The 15,515-nt window shown below is 38.7% G+C and overlaps 2 protein-coding genes across 2 annotated transcripts; one reads left to right on the top strand and one right to left on the bottom strand.

Moving 5' to 3' along the window:
• Positions 1-3,650: 3,650 nt before the first annotated feature.
• On the bottom strand, positions 3,651-4,059 carry LOC148784955 (uncharacterized). Its single transcript, XM_088875802.1, has one exon. The coding sequence runs from the start codon at positions 3,994-3,996 to the stop codon at positions 3,796-3,798; it is 201 nt and encodes a 66-aa protein (XP_088731928.1). The 5' UTR covers positions 3,997-4,059; the 3' UTR covers positions 3,651-3,795.
• A 1,312-nt stretch (positions 4,060-5,371) lies between these two features.
• On the top strand, positions 5,372-6,717 carry LOC105173052 (uncharacterized). Its single transcript, XM_011094698.3, has 2 exons — positions 5,372-5,879; positions 6,057-6,717. Exons 1-2 carry the CDS (start codon positions 5,484-5,486, stop codon positions 6,516-6,518), a joined length of 858 nt encoding a protein of 285 aa, XP_011093000.1. The 5' UTR covers positions 5,372-5,483; the 3' UTR covers positions 6,519-6,717.
• Positions 6,718-15,515: the final 8,798 nt, after the last annotated feature.

Raw genomic sequence — 15,515 nt, 5'->3', positions numbered from 1 at the left:
TGGAGGCTGCTTCTGGTGAAGTATTGCAGTCTTGGGTGTTGTTCAAAGAGAAGATTCAATCCTCGTGAAAGACATTCTACTGCAAGCACAAAGAGGGTTGGAGAGAGGGGGTCCCCTTGACGAAGTCCTCTTGTTGATTTAAAGAGACCTCCTTCGGCATTAAGGAGGATGTTGAACAACAGTTTTCAATTAACATTCGGACTTTAGCAATCCACTGCATAGGGAAGCCAATTCGGTGAAGCATTCTATGGAGAAAATTCCAGTTAAGCCTATCATATGCTTCACCATGTCAAGTTTGAAGATGGTGTTGTTCTTGTTCCCATTCACTCCGAGGCAGGGAACCAATTCTTGTTCGAGTAGGATATTATCAGCAATCATACGCCCTTGCAATAATCCACTTTCAGAGGGCGAGATGCATTTAGGAAGGACGACTGCAACTTCATTGTTCATGATCTTAGAAAGGATCTTCCCCGAGACATTGCATTAGCTGATTGGTCTGAAGTCCTTCTAAGTTTCTGGATTCTCAATTTTGGGAATCAGGACAATCATAGCCGTTGTGAAGTTCTTGGGTGGAGGGGTTCCGCTGAAGAAGTCCAAAATTGCTCCCATTAAGTCTTCTGCAATGATGTCCCAACAGCTCTGATAAAAGTGGGAGGTGAATCCATCTGGACCGGCCATGCTGTCTGGACACATGCCGAAAACCACTGCTTTGATCTCCTCCAATGTAGGGACACAACCGAGATGCTAAATATCTTCCTCGGAAAGGAGTTGAGGGACCCAGAGAAGAGGGTCGTACGAAACCTCCTCTTCTTCTGTGAATACCCATTTGAAGTAATCCACAACTGATTTCTTAATCTCCTCTAGATTTGTGAGAGTGGTCCCGTCATGCTGGATGGCGTGGATGTGAGATTGCTTCCTCTTCTTGTTTTTTTTTGGACAAAATGCATAAAACCCCCCTGTGTTTTAAAAAGTCTGCAAAAAGCACCTCCCTATTTTCAGAATAGGCTAAAAGCTCCCATGTGTTTTGTAAACTCAGCTCAATCGCCCCCTCTCCGTTAAATCCAACTAACGGTGTTAATTTTTTAGAAAATGATCGTTATACCCTTACTTAATATATATTATTTCTTATTCTAATGACCGTTGGATTTTTTTGATCTAATATTGATCGTTAGATCTAATCAATTAATCTCAACCGTTACATTTTGAAAAAATAAAAGGTCTAGATTCAACATATTATTTAATTTATATTATATATAAATAATTTAAAATTTTAAAAATATATTATTATTATATATTAAAAAAAATAACTAACTACCCCACCCACCCCCTCCCCCCCCCCGGCTGCCCCCCACCCCCACCCCCTTTACCTCGGCTTCCATCCCACCACATCTCGTCGCCAGCGATGAGATTTCGATTAAATCATCATTCTCCATAAATTCTTTACCAAATTGAGTGAGGCTGCTCTCGTTAGAATCGTCTTAAAGAGACGAGTCTGATGGTGCTAGTTTGAGACCGAGATTCGATCGGACGGAGACGAATCGATGGAAAATATGTTCGGCGATCGTTGCTTGAGCCCACTCTCTATGATCGACAAAAACTCAAATTGAAGGTATGAAAATGTTCGTCTTGAAGAGAGGATTCTAATGGTACCATTGGGCGTCGGAAATTCGTCCGGACGGAGTCGGAAAATTGTTTCGAAGTTTTCGGCGAAAGTGGGCGAAATACCAGATTTTCTTTCTTTTTTTTTAATTTTTTAATTAATTTTAATTATATTAGTTAAAATATATTTTAGTAAATTAAGAATATTTTAGATAATTATAATAATTAAATATTTTGGCTAATTAATAATAATTATAATAATAATTATTGTAATTAAATATATATTTTAATTAATTAAAAATAATAGTTAGATTTAATAATAACAATTACAAAATTATTTGAATTTAAATATAATTTAATTTAATATTTCAATTTAAATTTAATATGCCAAAATTTAATTTATTTTTTAAGGTGAAAAATGACAACAAAAATACACAAAACACGCAAAAAAACCCCTTTGTGTGTTATATAGACCCATAGAGGGGTATTTTGATCCAAAAAATCATTAAATATCAACCTAAATCGCAGAAAAAAACTACCAAACGCAGCAGACGCGCGTCTTCTCCACTTCCCGTTAGTTGCTAACAGAATGGGGGTTTTTTGCTGACTAAAACAAAACATGAGGGGGGTTTTAGCCTATTCTGAAAACAGGGAGATGCTTTTTGTATACTTTTTAAAACACAGGGGGGTTTTATGCATTTTGTCCTTTTTTTTTGTGTATGTGTGTGTGTGACTGTGTGTGTGTGTGGGGTGTATGTGTGTCAAGGTAGAACATGTTTTACTTCCATTTTGAACATAGAAGAAGTGAGGTGTTGCTTTTATCTTCTGCGCCAACGAAAGCCATTTGCATCTTGTTACATTTGCCATTCTCTTTCAATTTCTAAGTCTTCATTTCTATCTACACAATCCTTTTTCTCGTGCAGGATGTCACCATAGTTCCGTAATATTTTATGCTCATTACGGGTATTGTGTGTCTTTGTGGTCTATTTATGTCCTTTGTAACATTTTTGTGTGCTTGCATAGATGTGTATTCTCATTTTTGTTTACCTGATATGAAAGAGTATTTATTGAAATGAAGAGCAATAACAGAATAGGAGAGAGTGCATTGTCCCTCTTCTTTTTTCCTTTCAATATATCTCGTTAGCAAGAGTGGTCTTGGATTGGTTTACTTTACCAGAAGGGATATAGTGAGAGGAAATGAGTGCATGATTGATAAAATCTGATAAATGCTTTGGGTGGTTATGATCTGCTAACCAATTCTTGAATTGGATGCCATCGACCACTACAAAATATTGTATTTTTGAACCCTGACTTTGGTGTGTTTAGCAATTTTGATTTCATTCCTGCTAATAGCAGTCTCTATAATTTTCACCCTTGGATCACATGGTAGTTTCTGTAGCATTACCTTGATTTTTCGGTACTCGCATGGAAGAGGGAGAATGGTCCTTTTGCTCAGGCATAATTAATCAGTTATATATGTTGTAGCTGATGCTTGACTAATGCTTGTGCTTACATGTGGCTTACTGTTTATTAGGTAAAGAACTAATCATTCACCTGCCCAAGTTTCTATTATTTTTTGGCCTTTAGGCACTTATGGGCAGTTTCATACATATTTGAAGTGATAACAGTTTTCTAGTAATGTGGTTTTGGTATGTTCAAAATAGAAGTAAAGCATGTTCTACCATAACACACATACACACACACCCCGCACACGCACACACACACACACACACACACACACACCCGTAAATAAGCATAAAATGTGGCGAAACTAAGGTGACATCCTGCATGAGAAAAACGATTGTGTAGATAGTAATAAAGACTTAGAAATTGAAGTACAGCGACAAATGTAACAAGACGCAGATGACATTCGTTGGCGCAGAAGATAAAAGCGACACCTCACTTCTTTTATGTTCAAAATGAAAGTAAAACACGTTCTACCGTGACACACACACACACACACACCCACACACACTCCCACACACACACAGAGGGTTTAGGGTTTAGGATTCTTTTTTTTTTGGAAAAAACGATCACATTTCACTTATCAATTGGAGCAATTTGGCACTTACAATCTTATTCAAAAGGAGAGTAAATTACTGGTTGATTACCATTAGACATGACATCAGGGAAGATGCTACAAAAGGGTCAAATTACAAGAACTAAACTTAAGAGACTGATCAAATGGAAGTTTCCCTACTTTTTGTTGCTCTTAACTCCAGCATCACCACCCCCACCTGCCTGAGCCGCCTTCTTTGCTGCCTTTTCCTGAAGTGCCTTCGCATCCCTTTCACGATGCTGTTCTGGGGTCAAGTCATCATCCTTGCCCTTGCCTTTCCCCCTGTTACGGGCCTGAGCCCTTTCTCTCCCACGTTCTCTTTGATTTCCACGAGTCATGGCGGAACGACGCCGGATCAGTCGAAGAAGTCGTCTTCGTAGCGTAGACCTGCAACAACTGGAGGGGTTAGGGTTTAGGGTTTGGGTTTTGGGTTTTGGGTTTAGTGTTTAGGATTTTTTTTTAATTAAAACACTCGAGGGTGGGGGAGGCTTTTCGGGGTCCCCGTCCCATCTTCATTGAAAATAAGGCACAATCATCATTACAACGTAAAATCAACAAAACAAAGCATAAAAGTAGGAGTACTAGTCCTTTATATTTTGACACGATATCAAATATTTTATTTTTTTTATTTTTTCTTGATGCGATTTGTCTTTATCCTTGGACCACACGAGGTACTCCTCTGTTTCATCACACGGATTTTTACCTCCGTATTTCTAACCAAGCACTCCGGTATCTTGTCTATGATGAATTGATTTCTAGGCAGTCTGTCTGGGATGCCAACTCTTGTAACAGCTGCTCCGCCGAGTCTAGATCAGCCGGGTTGCAATATTACATTTTTTTCTAATAACAATACCATTAAAATAATTTTGGTCCTTCTTATTTCATGAATTACACTTTTAGTTCTTGAATTTGTTAATTTTTAACAGAGATGATTCCAATCATTAAATTATCGTCAAATACTAACAAAAATGCATGCATGAAGTGCACGTAAACTTGATAGAAGAAATAGACTTAAAATTTTAACAGTATTGCAATCCAATATGCAAGTTACCTAATTCTAGATTAGTTTATTAAGGGAGGTTATAACCTTGCTTGAATTTATTATTTATTTATGTATCAGTATATGGAACAAGTACTAGAGTTTATTTTATTTGGCAATGGGAAAAAGATAATTTAGTTTCTCTATGGCTTAAGGTTTAATCAAAAGAGATATGTGATATAGTCTCATTGCTTGAAATGTTTCTGTGATTTTTTTTAAAAAGTTGTATGTTAATAACACACTTATCATTAGTATCATGAACACGGATATATAACTAATTAATAATAATATGTGTACCATTAATCTTTTAAAACAGTAGTTGAGATACCATCTTCATCTCCCTATTGAATTTACTGCTTTTTTAGTTTTGAGTGGTGTTACATATATGAATGCGTTCTTTACAGTGAAAAACTGCAACTTTTTGAAATTCAACATACTCAAAATAATTTTAAAACACTCCTTTTTTTTTTGGAGTAATAGCAAAACCTGTAAAAGGAGAAAAAAGAAAAAGAAAGGAATTTGGCCGAAAGGGTAGACTTGGAATAATAGTTGACGTGGCAGGAGATAGGCGAGGTCGGCGCGAGTTTGCCGTGCGCGAGAACGTGTAAGCAAGCGGTGGAGGTATGCGTGCCACATCGGACATGCTATAACTACCAACTTACAATCGCAAATCCTGATTTAATTACCGGGAGAGAAGAAAAAGGGCTACTTTTCCGCCTCAAAAATCCTCGGGTGCTGCCTCTCTCGCCATTCAGTTCAAGGTCAGGGCGGAAGGTGCAGCAGGCGATGACATCTTTGAAGCCCGCCCGTGGAGTTTCTGCTTATTCCTGTCCACATAAAATTAGCTGTCCACAAAAAAGACATCCAGGTCTCACTTGGTTTGCAGCGAGTCATTCTTCTCGCAAATCCAAACTCGTAAAAAGTATTTTGTACAGGAAAAACCTTCTAAGTCCCGGTCCGCCATTTATGGACCTCATTAGCTCAATCAAGAAGTCCCCAAGATCATCTCTGTTTCATCATATCGGCGATCTTGATTCGATCTCCCAATCACACCAGACAAACACTTACCACGTTCACCCTCTACTCAAGGAAGATCAGGCTATGGAGGAGGAGGAGGAGGAGGAGGAAGAATATATTAATTCTCAAAAACTTGATCAATGGGTCAGAGATTCTGCAGTTGAGGTGACTACATAATTTCTGTAAGAATTAAATTTATCCTTTTCCTTCTCCTTAGTTTTATTTTCCACATTCCATCCGCACGACGACCTAAGTAATATCACTTCCACGTACTTGCATTGTTCACCACGCCACAAAGGTTTGACCGACCTAACCTCGTCTATGCGCTTCCACTGTTTGCAGATTGTTCATAATCTTGATGAAGCCCCTTTTCTTGTCCACATCTACTGTAATGGCAACGGTACTAATGGAGACGGATCTACACCAAAGATGAGGATTAAAACGGTTAAAGAAAAGGCTATAGCAGATAACTGGCCCATGATTCAAGAAAAATGGAGAGGAGGACGCGGCATCCCAAATGGTGTTATCTTAGTGGAAGAACTTACGACTCCATTAGGTGAACCAGAAACCTCCGAAGAAATTGTAGAAAAATTGGATTTGAATAATCAACCATGCTCTTCAACAAAATTGTGGGGGATACTCATCCAAGGAAAAGGAAAAAGCTGTACAGCCTGTTACCTTCTTAAGACTAGTCAGGTTCAGTGTGTCGCGGGATTATGCACGCATTTTTGTTTGTTGAGGGTTGAGTGTTTAGTAGAACATGCAGATATTCAACTTAAGAAGGCCTGGCTGCAAATGGGTTAATTTCCTTCAGTAGGACCACTTTGTGGACTCAATGTTTGTATAGATGGTCAACAAAATACATCTCGAATTGCATACGGATTTTCATCCACAATTTTAAGGGCCTGAGGGCGAGCCATATTATTGGTCACTAACTCTTAACAATTAAGGGCTTTGTCCCAAGACCAATTCCATAACTACGCCAAAGTTGTCCATTCCTCGAGATTGTGTCTTCCTTCCTAGATGTGGATATATTTTTATGCATTCCTTCATGATAATTATAGTTTTAGTTGTTATATATTATCATTAATTCATTTTAAGTTCCTAAAATATTTTTAAAATTTTATTTTAATCCTTCAACTTTTAAAAAATAACAGTTTTGATTTTTAAATCTAATTAGTGATCCTTTTGCCATCTCAAATAAATCATATAGTCCAACTATCTATTCCCTATGCTCATGATCAAACCCAACATATTTTTAAAAATAAAATTAAGTCTCTGTAAATTAATATCTTGTTTGACAGTCTTGCTACTGAGTATTTCAAGTCCTTAGTCTTATGGACTTCCTCCAACCACACTATCGCAACAGATAGTTCACAGACAGTTGTCTCCTCATATAGAGAAAGAAATATCTATATAATATTTCGAATTTTTCTTCAATAAAATAGAGACTTTTGTACATTTTGTCCACCCAAAATTTTATTAACACTCTACTATGGAATACTTCTACACCGCAAACTAGGAAACGAAGTAGCGTTGTGTTGATTTACTAAAGGAGTCAAGTACCTGTAAATCATCTGTTGCAGTAGTGTGGTTAGAGGAAATCTATAAAATCGAGGACTTGAAATACCTGAGACCAAGACGATCAAATACAGTATGAATTTTACGAAGGCTTAATTTTATTTTTAGAAACATGTTGGGCCTGATCATGAGCATAGAATAATTGGACTATATGTTTTATTGGAAAGGGCAAAATGATCACTAATTAGGCTCCAGGACCAAAACTGTTAATATTTTAAAAATTGAAGTAAGTAAAATAGAATTTTGAAATATTTAGAAACTGAAAATAAATTAATGACAATATATGAGGACTAAAACTATAATTTTTCCCATTCCCTTCATAACAATTTGTTGGGATTTTATCCCAAAGTGATGAGCCCAAACATTACACAGTCATAGTTAACTATAACAAGAATCAGAGTTTACCAACAATAATACTAAGAAATCAAGCGAAAACGTAAAAGAACCAGAACATAATAAAGAGGTTTAGGGAGCCAGATCGGGGGGCCGAAGCACACAAGCTCGTCACCGAGAACCCACCACCAGTTGCACCAAGAAACCATGGCCACCAAGCTACAAACCCACTTCTTAGAAACTCTCGGTTTCCTTCGTTAGTGTTTCATTCTTGGCTCTCTAGTTTTCGATACAAAAAGGGGGTGATCTATATTGATGAAGATTTAGGCGGTGGTGAAGGTTTCCAAGGCATTGAGAATGGTAGAAAATAAAGAACAAGAGAGAGAAGAGAGAAGGGAGAGAGTCGATCGAGAAAGGAGAGAGAGAGTGCAGCAAAACAAAATGAGGATGGAGGGGAATTTTAGAGGATTTTAATTGAGATATGATCCAGTCGTGGGTGATGAGCTGGGTCGAGTTCTTGGGCCATCAGGTGGTGGGTTGGGCCTACCAATAAAAATTAGCACCGGGCTAAAAAATCCAACACAATTGCTGTAGTTGTCTGAAGATGGAACCTCAGGCTTCTTCATAGCGGGTGGACATTTTTTGTATGCATAGGCAATGTGTACTCCACCCTACTAACCCCTTCATGCCCACAATCAATCGCCCACCCCGTGACTTGTCCGCTACTGTGTGAAAGTCTATCTGCACATCCTCATTTTTCCCACATAATTAGCTTATTGTTGAACCAGGCACCCTACATGCTTGACCGACTAAATTTATCAGACAAATAGTTATCAACATGAAATGAGAAGACATCATTCTCTTATACTGTGTTTGGATGAATGGATGGATTTAAATTTGATGAAAGGATTTGAAAAGAGGCTCATGAATTTAAAATCCTTCAATTCACAGAAAATATCATGTGATTCAAGGGTAAAAATTATAGAGACCGCTATTGTAGGAAGAAAATCAAAATGGCTAAACACACCAAAGTCAGGGTTCAAAACTACAAGATTTTGTAGTGGTCACTTGCAACCAATTCAAAAATTGGTTAGCAGATCATAACCACCCAAGGCATTTATCAGATTTTATCAATCCTCCACTCGTTTTCTCTCACTATATCCCCTCTACTAAAGTAAATCAATCCAAGACTATTGTTGCTAATGAGATATATTAAAAGAAAAAAAGAAGAGGGACAATGCACTTTCTTGTCCTGTTATTGCTCTTCATTTCAATAAATACTCTTTCATATCAGGTAAACAAAAATGAGAATACACATCTATACAAGCACACAAAAATGTTACAAAAGGACATAAATAGACCACAAAGGCAAACAATACCCATAATAAGTATAAAATGTTGCGAAATTATAGTGACATCCTGCACGTGAAAAAGGGTTGTCAAGATAGAAATGAAGACTTAGAAATTGAAGGAGCAAGGCAAATGTAACAAGACGTAAAAAGCATTCGTTGGTGCAAAAGATAAAAGCAACACCTCATTTCTTCTATGTTCAAAATGGAAGTAAAACATGTTCTACCGTGACACACACCCCCACCAACACACGCACGCACGCACACACACACACACCCACATGCACACACACACACACACACACACAAAGAAGCACAGACAAGGAAATATAAAAGCCGGAACAAGGGGCGGCATCATTCAGTAAAAATTCTTAAGTTTGTGGTCGATAAAATTGAAAAAGAATTGCAGTAGCTGATTAGAACATATAAAAATATATTCGTTGACATCATGATTTTAACAGAAACCTGCTATACCAGATCATGATTTTCAGAGAGGTTGATCTAGAAATTGGATAATATTAATGACAAAATCATTGCCCTAATACAATTACATATACAAAACACACTGGGAAATGCTGCAACCTTCTTTGCTCCAATAATAACACTGGATTCAAAAGATCAGTAATAGTCAAGCTCTTCTTGATGCCCACAGGCAGGCTTCCCATAAAGCATCGAATAACAACCAACAAGTAGAACAATTTTAAACTTAATAAAATTCCAAAATATTACTGCAATATTTCAACTAATATGACCGATCACATATCGGAATCACACATAGCGTACTCAGTAAATATCAGAATACTTATAACCAAAAGAACAAAGCAATTAAAATGATACATTACATCAAACTGAAAAACACAAAAACCCCAAGCGACAAGAAACATAAATCACACAAGTCGCCTCAACCTTTAACAAAGTTAGTATAAAAACTAGTAATGGAATTTGATTTGCTTCATGAAACTTACCTCTCTTTCAAAAAGTTAAAGTTAGTGTCTCCTTTCAGTAAAGGAATCATTCACTTTCTAAAGAAGAGCCACAGGAACAATTGTGCCATTTATTCGTTGGCGCAGAAGATAAAAGCAACACCTCACTTTTTCTATGTTGAAAATGAAAGTAAAACATGTTATACCGTGGCACACACACCCCCTCCACACACCCACACACCCCGCACACCCTACACACACAACCCCCCACCCCACACATACACACACCCAAGACACCCCCACACGCACACCCACCATTCCCACCCCCCACACACATCCACATTCCACCCCCCCCCACAACACACCCACATACACACACCCCACACACACCCACCCCACACGCACACATACACACAACACAAAAAGACGCACAGACAAAGAAATGAAAAAGTCAGAACAAGGGGCGGCAAAATATAATCGTTGACATCGTGATCTTAATAGAAACCTTCTACACAAGATCATGATATTAAGAGAGGTTGATCCAGAAATTGGATTATATTAATGACAAAATCATTACCCTAATACAATTACATATGTAAATCACACAAGACGCCTCAACCTTTAACAAAGTTAGCATAAAAACTTGTAATGGATTTTGATTTATCTCATTAAACTTACCTCTCTTCCAAAAAGTTAAAGCTAGTGTCTCCTTTCAGTAAAGAAATCATTCACTTACTAAAGAAGAGCCACATGAACAACTGTTCCATTTATTCGTTGGCACAGAAGATAAAAGCAACACCTGACTTTTTCTATGTTCAAAATGGAAATAAAACATGTTTTAACGTGACACATACACACTCCCCACACACAGACCCCACCCACCCAACCACCCACACAACACACATCCCACAAGCACACACACACACACACACCCCCCACCCCACCCCACCCACACACACACACACACACCCCACCCATCCACACACACCCCCACACACCCACACGCATAGACACACACACACACACAAAAAGACGCACAGACAAGGAAATATAAAAGCCGGAACAAGGGGCAGCATCATTCAACAAAACTTCTTAAGTTTGGGGTCGATAAAATTGAAAAAGAAATGCAGTAGCTGATTAGAACATATAAAAATATATTCGTTGACATCATGATCTTAACAGAAACCTGCTACACCAGATCATGATTTTCAGAGAGGTTGATCCAGAAATTGAATAATATTAATGACAAAATCATTACCCTAATAAAAATATATATAAAACACACTAGAAAATGCTGTAACCTTCTTTGTTCCAATAATAGCACTGGATTCAAAAGAGCATCAATAGTTAAGCTCTTCTGGATGCTCACAGGCAGGCATCTCACAAAGAATCGAATGAAAACCAACAAGTAGAACAATTTTAAACTTAATAAAATTCCAAAGCATTACAACAATATTTCAACTAATAGGACCGATCACATGTCGGAATCACACATAGCATACTCAGTAAATATCAGAATACTTATAACCAAAATAACAAAGCAATTAAAATGATACATTACATCAAATTGAAAAACACAAAAGCCCAAGCGACAAGAAACATAAATCACAGAAGACGCCTCAACCTTTAACAAAGTTAGTATAAAAACTTGTAATGAATTTTGATTTACTTCATTAAACTTACCTCTTTTCCAAAAAGTTAAAGCTAGTGACTCCTTTCAATAAAGGAATCATTCACTTTCTAAAAAAGACCCACGTGAAAAAGGGCTGTCAAGATAGAAATGAAGACTTAGAATTTGAAAGAGAAAGGCAAATGTAACAAGACGTAGAAGGCATTCATTGGTGCAGAAGATAAAAGCAACACCTCATTTCTTCTATGTTCAAAATGGAAGTTAAACATGTTCTACCGTGACACACCCTCCCCAAACACCCACCGCCCACATTCACACCCACACCCACACACACACACCCCACAACACACACACACACACACCCCCCCATATGCACACACACACACCCACACAGACACACACACACACCACACACGACCCACTCCACACACACACCCCACACACACACACACTCCACACGCACACACACACACACACACACATACAAAGAAGCATAGACAAGAAAATATAAAAGCCGGAACAAGGGGCGGCATTATTTAGCAAAACTTTTTAAGTTTGTGGTCGATAAAATTGAAAAAGAAATGCAGTAGCTAATTAGAACATATAAAAATATATTCGTTGATATCATAATCTTAATAGAAACCTGCTACACCAGATCATGATTTTCAAAGAGATTGATCTAGAAATTGGATAATATTAATGACAAAATTATTGCCCTAATACAATTATATATATAAAACACATTGGGAAATGCTGCAACCTTCTTTGCTCCAATAATAGCGCTGGATTCAAAAGAGCAGCAATAGTTAAGCTCTTTTGGATGCCCACTGGCAGGCTTCCCACAAAGCATCGAATAACAGCCAACAAGTAGAACAACTTTAAACTTAATAAAATTCCAAAGCATTACTGCAATATTTCAACTAATAGGACCGATGACATGTCAGAATCACACATAACGTACTCAGTAAATATCAGAATACTTATAAGCAAAAGAACAAAGCAATTAAAATGATACATTACATCAAACGGAAAAACACGAAAACCACGGGCGACAAGAAACATAAATCACACAAGACGCCTCAACCTTTAACAAAGTTAGTATAAAAACTTGTAATGAACTTTGATTTACTCAATGAAACTTACCTCTCTTCCAAAATGTTAAAGCTAGTGTCTCCTTTCAGTAAAAGAATAATTCACTTTCTAAAGAAGAGTCACAGGAACAACTGTGTCATTTATTCGTTGCCGCAGAAGATAAAAGCAACACCTCACTTTTTCTATATTCAAAATGGAAGTAAAACATGTTCTACCGTGACACACACACCCCTCCCACACCCACACACCCGCACACCCCACACACCCACCCTCCCCCTCCCCAGAACACACCAACACACCCAACCCACACGCACAAATACACACATACAAAAAGTCGCACAGATAAGAAAATGTAAAAACCGGAACAAGGGGCGGCAAAATATATTCGTTGACATTGTGATCTTAATAGAAACATTCTACACCAGATCATGATTTTAAGAGAGGTTGATCTAGAAACTAGGTTATATTAATGACAAAATCATTGTCCCTAATACAATTACATATATTAAAGCTAGTGTTTTCTTTCAGTAAAGGAATCATTCACTTATTAAAGAAGAGCCACATGAACACTTGTGCCATTTATTCGTTGGCGGAGAAGATAAAAACAACGTCTAACTTTTTCTATGTTCAAAATGGAAGTAAAAGATGTTCTACCGAGACGTACACCCCCCCAACACCCACCCACCCACACACACACCCCACAACACGCACACACACACACACACAAACCCACACACAGCCCACACGCGCACACACACACCCCCCCACACATACACACACACGCACACACCCCACACACATACAAACACCCACCCAGCCCACACACACACACACACACGCACACACACCCCCCCACACGCACACACACACACACCCCCACACACACACACACGCACACACACACGCACACACACACATACCACACACACACACACACACACAAAGAAGCACAAACCCCCCACACACACACGCACACACACACACACACCCACACACACACACCCACACACACCACACACGCACACACACACACACACCCACACACACACACACACACACCACCCCCCACCCACACACACCCCCCCACACACACGCACACACACATCACACCCCCACACGCACAAATACATACACCCACACACACTCCACACCCCACACACACACACACAACCCCACACACACCCTACGCGCACACACCCACACACATACACACACCCACCCACCCCACACACAACACCCCACACACACACACACCCCGCATACGCACACACACACACACACACACACACACCCCCATACACATACCACACACAGCCCACACACACAAAGAAGCGCAAACAAGGAAATATAAAAGTCGGTACAAGGGGCGGCATCATTCAGCAAAACTTCTTAAGTTTGTGGTTGATAAAATTTAAAAAGAAATGCAGTAGCTGATTAGAAGATATAAAAATATATTCGTTGACATCATGACTTAACAGAAACCTGCTACACCATATGATGATTTTCAGAGAGGTTGATCTGAAAATTGGATAATATTAATGACAAAATTATTGCACTAATACAATTACATATATAAAACACATTGGGAAATGCTGCAACCTTCTTTTCTCTAATAATAGCTCTGGATTCAAAAGAGTAGCAATAGTTAAGCTCTTCTGGATGGCCACAGGCAGGCTTCCCACAAAGCATTGAATAACAACCAACAAGTCGAACAACTTTACACTTAATAAAATTCCAAAGCATTACTGCAATATTTTAACTAACAGAACCGATCACCTGTCGGAATCACACATAGCGTACTCAGTAAATATCAGAATACTTATAACCAAAAGAACATGGCAATTAAAATGATACATTACATCAAATTGAAAAACACAAAAACCACAGGCGACAAGAAACATAAACCACACAAGACGCCTCAACCTTTAACATAGTCAGTATGAAAACTTGTAATGGAATTTGATTTACTTCATGAAACTTACCTCTCTCCAAAAAGTTAAATCTAATGTCTCATTTCAGTAAAGGAATCATTTACTTTCTAAAGAAGAGCCACAGGAACAACTGTGCCATTTATTCGTTGGCGCAGAATATTAAAAGAAACCCTCACTTTTTCTATGTTAAAAATGGAAGTAAAACTTGTTAAAAATGGAAGTAAAACATGTTCCACCGTGACACACACACCAAAACCCACACACCCACACACCCGCACACCCTACACACGCACCCCCTACGCACACACCCCCCCCCACACACCACGCACACACACACACCCACACACACACCACACACACACACACACACTCACACCCCCCCACACACACACGCACACATACACACACACTCACACCCCACCCACACACCCCCCCCACACACACGCTCCACACGTTCACACACACACCCCACACACACACACACACACAACCCCACACACACACACCCACCCACCCCACACACAACAACCCAAACACACACACGCGCACACACACCCCCCACACGCACACACACAGACCCCCACACACATACCAGAGACACCCCACACACACACACACACAAAGAAGCACAAATAAGGAAATATAAAGGTCGGAACAAGGGGCGACATCATTCAACAAATCTTCTTAAGTTTGTGGTCGATAAAATTTAAAAAGAAATGCAGTAGCTGATTAGAACATATAAAAATCTATTCATTGACATCGTGACCTTAACAGAAACCTGCTGCACTATATCATGATTTTCATAGAGGTTGATCTAAAAATTGGATAATTCTAACGACAAAATCATAGCCCTAATACAATTACATATATAAAACACATTGGGAAATGCTGCAACCTTCTTTGCTCCAATGATAGCACTGGATTCAAAAGAGCAGCAATAGTTAAACTCTTCTGGATGCCCA

This window comes from Sesamum indicum, linkage group LG11, assembly GCF_026168435.1.
Source record: "Sesamum indicum cultivar Baizhima isolate 11 linkage group LG11, ASM2616843v1, whole genome shotgun sequence".
Taxonomy (NCBI): Eukaryota; Viridiplantae; Streptophyta; class Magnoliopsida; order Lamiales; family Pedaliaceae; genus Sesamum; species Sesamum indicum.
The sequence above is the reverse complement of the archived record's forward strand: the minus strand, read 5'-3'. Positions and strand labels throughout refer to the sequence as shown.

Bases quoted from the DNA above. Each gene is read 5' to 3' on its own strand.
- LOC105173052 (XM_011094698.3), top strand. From the start codon at position 5,484: ATGACATCTTTGAAGCCCGCCCGTGGAGTTTCTGCTTATTCCTGTCCA. The intron at 5,880-6,056 runs GTGACTACATAA...CACTGTTTGCAG, and splicing joins TCAGAGATTCTGCAGTTGAG to ATTGTTCATAATCTTGATGA.
- LOC148784955 (XM_088875802.1), bottom strand. From the start codon at position 3,996: ATGACTCGTGGAAATCAAAGAGAACGTGGGAGAGAAAGGGCTCAGGCC.